Source organism: Syngnathus floridae, chromosome 16 (assembly GCF_059516105.1).
Source record: "Syngnathus floridae isolate MCC-2025c chromosome 16, RoL_Sflo_1.0, whole genome shotgun sequence".
In the NCBI taxonomy this organism is placed as follows: domain Eukaryota; kingdom Metazoa; phylum Chordata; class Actinopteri; order Syngnathiformes; family Syngnathidae; genus Syngnathus; species Syngnathus floridae.
In genome coordinates, this window is record NC_142428.1 from 6,833,019 (window position 1) to 6,842,579 (window position 9,561).

At 42.6% G+C, this 9,561-nt stretch overlaps 1 protein-coding gene across 2 annotated transcripts; it reads right to left on the minus strand.

Moving 5' to 3' along the window:
- Positions 1 to 77: 77 nt before the first annotated feature.
- On the minus strand, positions 78 to 9,561 carry hif1aa (hypoxia inducible factor 1 subunit alpha a). Of its 2 annotated transcripts, XM_088356552.1 has the most exons (15): positions 9,254 to 9,558; positions 5,065 to 5,255; positions 4,790 to 4,941; positions 4,558 to 4,642; positions 4,215 to 4,324; positions 3,679 to 3,881; positions 3,494 to 3,600; positions 3,235 to 3,382; positions 2,532 to 2,842; positions 2,267 to 2,457; positions 2,032 to 2,151; positions 1,695 to 1,951; positions 1,502 to 1,601; positions 1,285 to 1,372; positions 78 to 1,203 (listed from the first exon to the last, which is right to left on the minus strand). In XM_088356552.1, exons 1-15 carry the CDS (start codon positions 9,283 to 9,285, stop codon positions 1,040 to 1,042), a joined length of 2,259 nt encoding a protein of 752 aa, XP_088212678.1. In that variant the 5' UTR covers positions 9,286 to 9,558; the 3' UTR covers positions 78 to 1,039. The 2 variants fall into 2 exon arrangements, with proteins under 2 accessions (XP_088212678.1, XP_088212677.1); XM_088356551.1 differs by having other exon boundaries at positions 78 to 1,372; positions 9,254 to 9,561.

The window sequence follows — 9,561 nt, forward strand, 5'->3', positions numbered from 1 at the left end:
TTCTCTTCCTATACAATTGTCAGTATTAATTTTTGTTTGATGCCTGCTGAAAGTAATAATGACACGTCCGACAGTAATTTATAAGACAGCCCATTTAATGTTAGACAGTAACAAGAAGCATGGTATGATTGATCACTTGATCAGTTAGACAAACTACAATTAACTTAGCGGTGTTGGACAAATCACCAATGGTGCAATGATCACATTAGTAAAAATGCAGTCTGTTCAGATGCCCCTTATTTCTGTTTTAAGTGTCAGACATTAAAAATTATAATAACATAAAACACCCGGGTCATGTTTGATGGAGAAAACGTAATGTGAAGCAAAGCCAACCTAGTTCCACTTTTCATTTTGACGATTCTGATTGTGAGAAGCCATACCAAGTGAATTTTGCTGGTATACAGAACACACAATAGGACACATACAGCATAGTAATAAAGTGACTTATGTACTGGACTGCTACACAATTAAATATATTCAAAGACTAAAAAGACAAGACCGTGAATAAATGAAGCTAACATTCTTGCCACTGTAGGTTTAAACAATAAACATCAAATTTGTGGACTACAGATGTTAAGACACAATTATTGGAACAAAAAAAAAAAAGAATCTTTTCAAATCCCATTAAAACTAGTTTCAAAAAGGCTTAATATATATTGCTGGTAATAGTTTTCTTTTTAAGAAAATATAAATTGTGCGACTGAAGCTTACAATACACTGCTGGCAGTTGCGCCAGGTTCTTGATGACCTGCTGGAAAAGGTCATCTGAGAGGCGCCGTGTGCTGAGAGACTCCCGGGAGGAGCGAACTGGAAACCAAAAGAATCAAGTGGAACCTTGCGATGCCGGAATCCCTTACCAAATTGCTGCTATAGCGTTTGTCACAGTGGAATGCTATGGACTTCACATAGTGTGCACAAACAGCAGCCAAACTCGAGTTGGACGTATTCAGATACATAAATAAGAGGACTGGAAGGGGGGGGGGGGTGTTAGAAGGAAAATGGGAAAGACTGTAGTCTCCAATTGAGTCCAACAGCGGACTCAGTTGACATGGTCCAAGGCGCGCAGAAGCTCCTCCCCCTGTAGCAGATACTGGCGACCCTGTAAGGGAGCGTTGACTTCGCAGTCGTAGCGTGTGAGCTGCGGCAAGTTGAAGAGGGACCTGGTGGTCTCTGATGTGCTGCCTAACAGGCAGCTCGCCAAATCTGAAACATTACCACACCGCGGCTCATTAATAATGGAACAAAAGCCATTAACGGAGCAATCAATAGGTCGCCTCGCTTTACCTGAAGGCAGAAGAAATATAGTTTGGGTTGTGCCCAACTCTGCCTTCAGTTTCTTCCCTTCTTTCATATTTTCCTTAGGCAAAGTTCCCTGGAGAAAAAAAAAAAGATGAATTATTATTTTGCTCATGTATTAATCTGTTGATTATTCTGTCACTTAAGATATGAAGCAAATTACAAAAATGTGTTTTACTTTTCATGCCTTCTACTGAGATGTTACCTGGCCAACCAGCTCTCGTATGTCATCCAGTTTTCTTTTGCGCTGTGCATTTTGAGCTGCCAGAGTGCGGAGGGACACCTCTTTGTCCAACTGTGGCGTTCTGCAGAACAAACAGGTGACATGAGACCACTGCAAAAATGGGTGAAAGGGGGGGGGGGGGGGGGGGATCTTGAGCATGTTATGGAATCTTAACCTCATAATGGGGCTGGGGGAAGAGGGGTGGACAGCGATTGGGTCAGGTGGTGCCGGGGACGCGGTGCCACTGCCTGGCGTGCTGTAGGGCAGGCCGAGATAGTTATGGAGATCCTGCGTGACGTGGACAGGCGAGCTCTCCAGGGATTCCACAGGTCCACAAGACAGAGGCTGTTCGGGGCTCACACTACGCAGCTGGAAGTCGTCATCCATGGGGATGTAGGGAGCCAGCATCTCCAGGTCCAAGTCTTCCATTGCCTTTAGTTTGAGAGAAGGGGGGGCTTCGTCATATAATTTTGATGTTCTGTTTTTAAAAAACAGTCATGAACGGTCATTACCTGTGTAGCAAGGGGAGTCTTGGGTTGTGTGTCAATGGCAAACAGCTTCTCCACCAAGTCCAGTTTAAAGTCGGAGATGTCCGAGTCCATGGTTAAGCAAAAGTCTGGAGGAGGAGGCACCTGAGGAAAGAGTAGAGTTCCCTCTTATTGGAGAATGCCAAATGCTTCCACCACACTACCCTCATCCATGGATGACAGCAACAAATGGATTGCCATGACCTTGAATTGTCTTTACCTCTACTGTGCTGTTACTGGCCGTCGACGTGGACACAGGTCCGGCATAGTTGGGACTTTTCTCAGTGACGTCGACACCGAGGGGCTCGCTGGGCGGCAGAGGAGAAAGAGGCAGTAGCAGCTTTTCGCCGGTGGCAGGAAGCATCACGTCATTGTAGAGAGGCACGTCTTTCAGCAGCTGGATGTCGGAATCTGCAGGAGAGGACAGCGCGGCATTGCAGATGTGTACAGCCAAATAACTTCCAAGTGTGCATGAGGCTACTGACCGGGGCAACTGAAGTCCAAGGAGATGATGGCGCCTCCGGCAGCTGGGGCCAACAGAGTCAGGGCCTCCGGTTCTTCCTTCAGCTGCTCGTACAGACTGGTCACTGGCTGTGGCTCAAGTGTTTGTGTAAACAACTTGATCACATCCAGCTCTGGGGCCTTCTCTGCCCCGTTCTCCTTCTTCGGCAGAGTAGGGGAGTTCTCTAGTGGGCAGCTCTGCACAACTTTTTCTTCGTCTTTCTTTTCCTCCTTCACAGGCTTAACGTCTTCCGTCTGCTCCAGAGACAAGATCAGTTTCTCCTCCTGGACCCCACTGTAAAAGAGGAATAGAATAAAGTCTACTTTGGATCTATAAATAATAATAAACCCTAAAACTGCCCTATATTTGCAGTTTGAGGCACATTCAGTAACTCTCTGAGATGCCACAAGATGGCACCACAGGTAAGTGGAAACTAATGATTAGCTTGAAGGGTATTTGTGGAATTAATGAATTTTGACTCAGGGCCAAGCTTCATATGGCCAAGTAGAAGCTAAGTTTAGTTGTTAGCAATTGGGTGTCAATCACATTTTGGGGAGTTATTTGTATGTATAGCAGGCTTTTTAAACATACAGTCCTCACTGAAAATAAACAATATTATTCCAACTCAAAGTAAATAATTAAATTTTTAAGGAATAATTGGGACTTTCAGAGCTCCTCTTTAATACCTGAGGACAAAGTTGACACAGACCACACATTGTGGTTGCGAGTTCTTGTTATTGTAGATGACAGTTGCTTGTGTCTCCACCCACACAAAACCTCCTCTCTTGGCCAGCATCCGGTATTGGCCCGTGCTGACCTGGCCCTTCGCAAACACTGAAACAAATACAAACATAAGCATGTTTACGATATGCAGCTGGCCAAAACGCTGCAGTTGGACGTTCACTTTCAACATCATAAATTCAAGGTTGCATCAGTGATGCTTACAGTTGTGATGCGTTTTAGTGAGGTGGTCCGAGTCCAGTGCGTGATAGTACTCATACACAGAACGATCTAACAAGTCTTCTGGATCATATCCCATAAGCTCTGTGATTCTGCAGGAAGATAATAAATACTTAACATCCACTGGCCTTCACGTGGAAATGGGTGGGTGGGGGGTCATGTGTGCTCACCTCTCATCACAATATGTGAACTTCATATCCATTGTGTGGCGGCTGAGAAAGGTCTTGGCATCCAGAGGGACCTCAATGTTGGAAGGGTGTGGAATAGGGTCACAGATCAGCACCAAATAGGGAAGCGGTGGTTCCTTGTGGTCCTTGGCAGTCTGATCGGTGAGGCCGCTGTGTGAACGCACTTGTCCAGAGCAGTGGAGCACCTGTGAACATAACAGTCTTTATGACAGGCAGCTCAAGGCTAAAATTTAAATTCTGCTTTGGATATGGAATTAACATGACATCAAAATGTAATCCAAGCTCTGTAACTGTATGTTTGATGTCTTTGCATTGAATCAGACTAGCCTTCTAATGGCCTATCAGATGTCAGCCTCTGTGCACATACACAATTATACACTGATTGTTTTGAGATTGAAATGAAGGTGACAGACTAATGGCCACTTTGCTTTGCAATTGGCGATTCGATTACCCAGGATGACACTTGTCATCGTGCATTTATTTCACATCATTATCAGTCCGCAAAGACCTTGCATTACCTTCCAAGTGGCAGATTTGACATTGACCGTGCGGCCCCGGCTGGTGAGCGTGCACTTCATTCGAAGGAAGAAGCTTCGCTCTGGGTTTGGTTCCTTTGTCTTTTTGGAGCCTGAAAGTACACCAAAAAGAAGAGAACGTCAATTCAAAAGACGAGATCTTTTACTAGAGCTATGTAAAGAAAGACTGTGATTTTTCTAATTGTACAATCTATGTACCACATTGCATATTTATGTGGCACCACACGAATGTCATGGTGACACAGCATATTCTTCCGGTATTGCAAATTAAAGTTCACATGCACTTGCCCGACCGAATGAGTTATGATGATAAAATGCTTCGTACCCGTTCTGTGGACCAGCATTTCCCTCAGCTCGTCCTGGTCACAGGGGTGTGTGAAATCAAACACGCTGTGCCCAGTCAGGTCAAACTGCATAAGTCACAGATGCGAGACATTGCGCGTCAGCAACTTCATGCCGTGTTAACCTCTAAGCTTCTTTTTTTGAGGAGCACCAGTAAAAATGTTCCCTTCATTATTTCTAAAAACAGAAGACTTGCACTTTCAATTCAGACTAACCTGTGCCAGGCCGAGGCACTTGTTAACATTCTCGGAGAGATAAATCATATCGCCGTCTTCTGACAGCACCATTAAAAAGCCCTCCAGAGCTTTTAAGTAGGAGCTGTTCAGCTGTGTGTCCAACTCGCTCTCCTCCTCTGGATTCGGATCAACTGGAAGCACAGATAAGAAAAAAATGAAATTAAAGCAGTGGTGTGGGTTTTGTAATGTCTGAATGGCGGTTTAAAATATCACAGTAAGTGTTGTGTATTTGGTTAATTAATTAAGCAACTGACCAGTGTCGAGGAGTTTCCTCATGCGCAGGTAGCTGATGGTGAGCCTCATGACAGAGGCCTTGTCGAGGCCGGCGCTGACGCTGTGCGGCAACGGCAGCTGCTCGGCGAGCTCGTAAAACACTTCGGACTCCTTCCCGCGACGACATCGCGCCGCATCCCTTGACTTCTCCTTCCTTCGCTCCGAGCTCACCCTGTGGAAGACAGGTGAAGTCATTGTGGTCAAATAATGCCTCGAAACAAACGTGAACTATACTTTATTAATTTCACCAGTAAATCTCTTTCAATTCGACAAGCACAGTTCATGTCCATGATGTAATCGGAACAACCTTGTGACCTTGCCTTTTTTTTTTTACATGGACTAAATCAACAACTGAATCTTAACCTGTATAGCAGGTTCTGAAGTCAACTTAAAATAATTTCCTGCTTTGGAATAAAGGGATGGACATTTAAAAGTTTCTGTTCGTTAGATAATCCCCCCAAATTGATTGATTTGTTATTAAAATACTTGTTAGTTGCAGCCTATGCCCAAAAATCTGTGCCTGCAAACAGGAGGCCTTTTGCACTTTTACCACCAAAGCACTGAGAACAACTAAAAATAGCTCCGCGTGATGGAAAAGTAATGACATTGGGAACAAGCGCACACACACACGCGCGCACACACATACACACACACAGACACAACCCTGCCTAAATTTGAAATTGGCCTTTATTGTAAAAAAAATTGCTTGACAGTCCAAAAATGTCTGACTCCAAGGCGGCTGATGGTAATATATATGCAATATATGAATTGCGAAGGTTATTTGGCTATTGTGCGGATGCCGCCTTCAGAACTCTGCCAGGTGAATAATTCAGCAGTCGGAGTGGAGTCATATTCTCACCCATTGTTGGAGCTGATTTCCCCAACCGCCTTCCTTCACCAATCGAGACCATTGACAAATATCCACGCACTGTATGAGGAAGCCACGCACGGTGACGTCATAATGTTGTGGCACTTCATGGAGAACGCAAAAAAAAATTTTTGACTTCTTGACTAGAAATAAATATATATGCCTCAAAAGTGGCACTGTCAACAAGCAAACGTCACGCCAGACGTCAAGCAAATGGCGCAACATTTCAAAGTTGTTTGCCAACGATTAATAAATGACAAAAGAGATCTGGAGGTTGTCCCAATGCAGTGGAATGCATAGCAGAGAACTTTTAGTGCAATGACAGCCGGAGAAGATCCATCTGTAGCCACACAGATAATAACCGTAATAAGCAATCGCAATGCCAAAGAGATCGAAGTTCAGGAAGAATGTTTTCGCTGCCAACATTAGTTACTAGCTTTATCATGTAGTTGCTGACTACATCAATATTTGTTTGTATGATAATTACATAATTCAGAATGTTTTTTTTAGATTACACAATACCCTGTTTTCAATATTAACACTTAAATCAAGGACTTGTTTATACTCTGGTTAATGTGAAAGAAACAAAAACTTTCAAGCAAGTTTGTTTTAGTTTCTTTTGTTAGCGCACTTTATGTTTTTAATAAAGGCTTTATGATGCTAAACACAGTTAAACTCTGGGAAGGACTAAACTCAATTTGATTATAGAAAAATGTGTACTTAGACACATTGTAAATCTCACACTACATGGACATTTCGTTGCTAAAAATCTGTGTTGGTCAGACTGACCAATGTTGAGCTTTTCAAAACGCAAACCAAGAGTGAAGATTGTGTTACTGGATTTTTGTTTTGAGGTCCTGAAGCATTTTGCTTGAGAAATCACTAGATCAGGACAGTTTCATTTGACAACAGACTAGCAGGTCTCTAAAATATACGATCTAATGTACTGAGGTGCCACAACTTGAAGCACCGTGAGAAAACCAGAAAAGGGCTGAAACTGTCAGGCCAATGACCCCTTGGACGCCAAGCACAACTGATTTCATTATCCCATTTTCCCCAATAAAAGCCAGACTTCACTGACAAAAGACATGGACAGCAGCACTGTTGATGAATTAAAAAAAAAAGCATAAAGAAATAGCCGACCCTAATTGCAGCCTGGGAAAAAACAAAGCGAATTGACTCCAGGATGGAGGAAAAAAAAGAGGAGTGGGGGGGTAAAGTGCAGTGACTGCCAGTACTCTAAATGGGTTGCCAACATTCCGCTCGCTCAGTGTTCTGCTCACTGGCTGCAAGTGTTACTGTAGTGCTTCTCTTTTTTGGACAGTGCTCAATAAAAAAATAAAAAAATAAAGACAACAAGGGGCTTCGTACCAAAACAATGCAGTACATAGGTAGATTAGTAATCGTATACAAATCGATTTGGCATTATCAAACAAGGTATGAGATATTAAGGCAATAATGGCTCAGTAGATCAAATTGAGAAGAAAAAAAAAAAAAAGCCAAAATTGTTGATAGTATATCAATGGAAAGCTGAGATCATTCTGTTTTTGTTTATATCAAAACTATCCATTTGCCCTTGCATTCTCTGAAGTGCTTCATGAAATATGGGCCACGCTGACTCATTTTGCTATACAAGGTCATAAATGTGCACGAGACCGGTATTATTTTTGTCCATTTGGGTTTGCTCTCCTCACACTTCACTTTCTAATAGTTTACTGTGGTGCATGGAGAGAGGAAGCTGCTACAGAGTACAAGTTTAATCAGAGAAGCTCAAGGTTGTGCCACAGTTCCTTCAGTACTAGTTTAATCTTGTTTGCCATGATTACCACCAACACCAATCATTTGTTTTGAAATACGATTTTGTTCATGGCTCACTACTTCTGATTCCTTCATCCAAAAGCAAGCAGCAACCGTTACACAAACAACCATGGCATAAATGTCTATCATCCATCCACTTGATAATGTCCTTTTGACAAAAATATGTACCTAAAATATGAACAAAGAACTTCCAGCATGGGTTGATTGTCCAATTCACCAAACGGTTGAATTGGCTATAAAAGCATCAAGTTAAAATGAAAATTTCTTAAAATCCCTGACAGCACATCTTTTTTTTTTTTTTTTAGTTAACATGAAGGAAGTGTACTTGGAGACCTAAGCCCAACTTCCACTGCAAGACAAATTTGGTAACTGCTTCTGACGTCAATCCAAGGTGATTAAGAGATGAGGCAGAAATAATACCGCAAAGTAGCACTGTGCAACAAAACTTACATCAAACCAGAGTACAACTATGAAGCAAATAACCTACAATAGGAAATACAATATGAACACAATAAGAAGTGTGGTTGGACAAATGCACACCCCCTCTGGTCAAAATAATAGAGCAAAGTCCAGTTTTTGAATGATTCATATTGGTTTAAATTTTTATAGCACTATGGCATCGAGTAGACTTTTATAGCCACTGCAGTTATCCAAATACACAGAAGATTACCAGAAGACTGATTGGACCTGGACACGGGACAAGATGCCTAATTTCAATTTGTCAGCAAGAACGCAAGATAAAGCCAAAGGGGATTGAGCTATAACAACACAAGTTCAGTTTGGATGTTTTATTTTAAGGTTGACAAAATAACACAAGCCTACGGATACTTTACTACAGCAAGCCCATTTGCACAGAGAAGGCCAATAACATGTTGCGCAACAGTTCTTATTTGATATGTTTATTAGTTTGTGGGTCAGGTCTGTGTTTGAACTGTTACCGCAGACGCCTATCAATTCTTAACTGCGTTGCCAGTGCCACTACGTATTTACAACTGACACCGTAATAACCCAGAACGACCCTATGATGTTACCAGACGACTACTTATACATATTTAACAAGAAACACAAGGAAGTAGTGCTCGCAAGAGATAAGGGCCATCGGTCACTACGTCAAACCAACACACTGACAGCATTAAGAACCAAGATAAAACCTGTCACAAAAACTCAACGATTACAAATATCGGGACTCCAGAGATTGTTTATAAATAACATTAGCGTAGTTCATCGGACATGGATTAAATTGAGGAGACAAAGTAAGCTGAGACCAACAAAGGAGCGTCAGAAGGTCGCCAAATAAACGTCGCGAAGCTAGCTAGCCAAGTTAGCTATTAGCCATCAAACACATTATGTCGTCGTAAACGCAATAAAAGTTAATAGAAAACCTTGCAATTCATCTCATTACATTGCGCTAATTCTAATACTCAAAACACCAAGCACATATTTTGACAAGCAGCCGTGTATTGTAAAATAAGCGTCAACGTTACCTTTTCTTTTCAGGTACAATTCCCGTGTCCATTTGAGGACCGAAGCACCCGAGTTGTGTCGCCCGATCCGTCTCAAGCTGTCTCCGTCGCCGTCGACGAATAATGATTCTTGCCGATATGGGCTCCTGAAGTGTTTCCGTGAGAGTTAAAGCCGTGCGTATTTTTGCGAGGAAACAAGTCTTCTCTTCGCTTAAAGAAAGGCCATTCGCCTGTCCAACACTAGCAGCGTTGCCACGCTGGAAAACTGAAAACTGGAATTACACAAGTGCAGGATTACTAACTCCCCCCTGAGGCGGCGGGGACGCGCA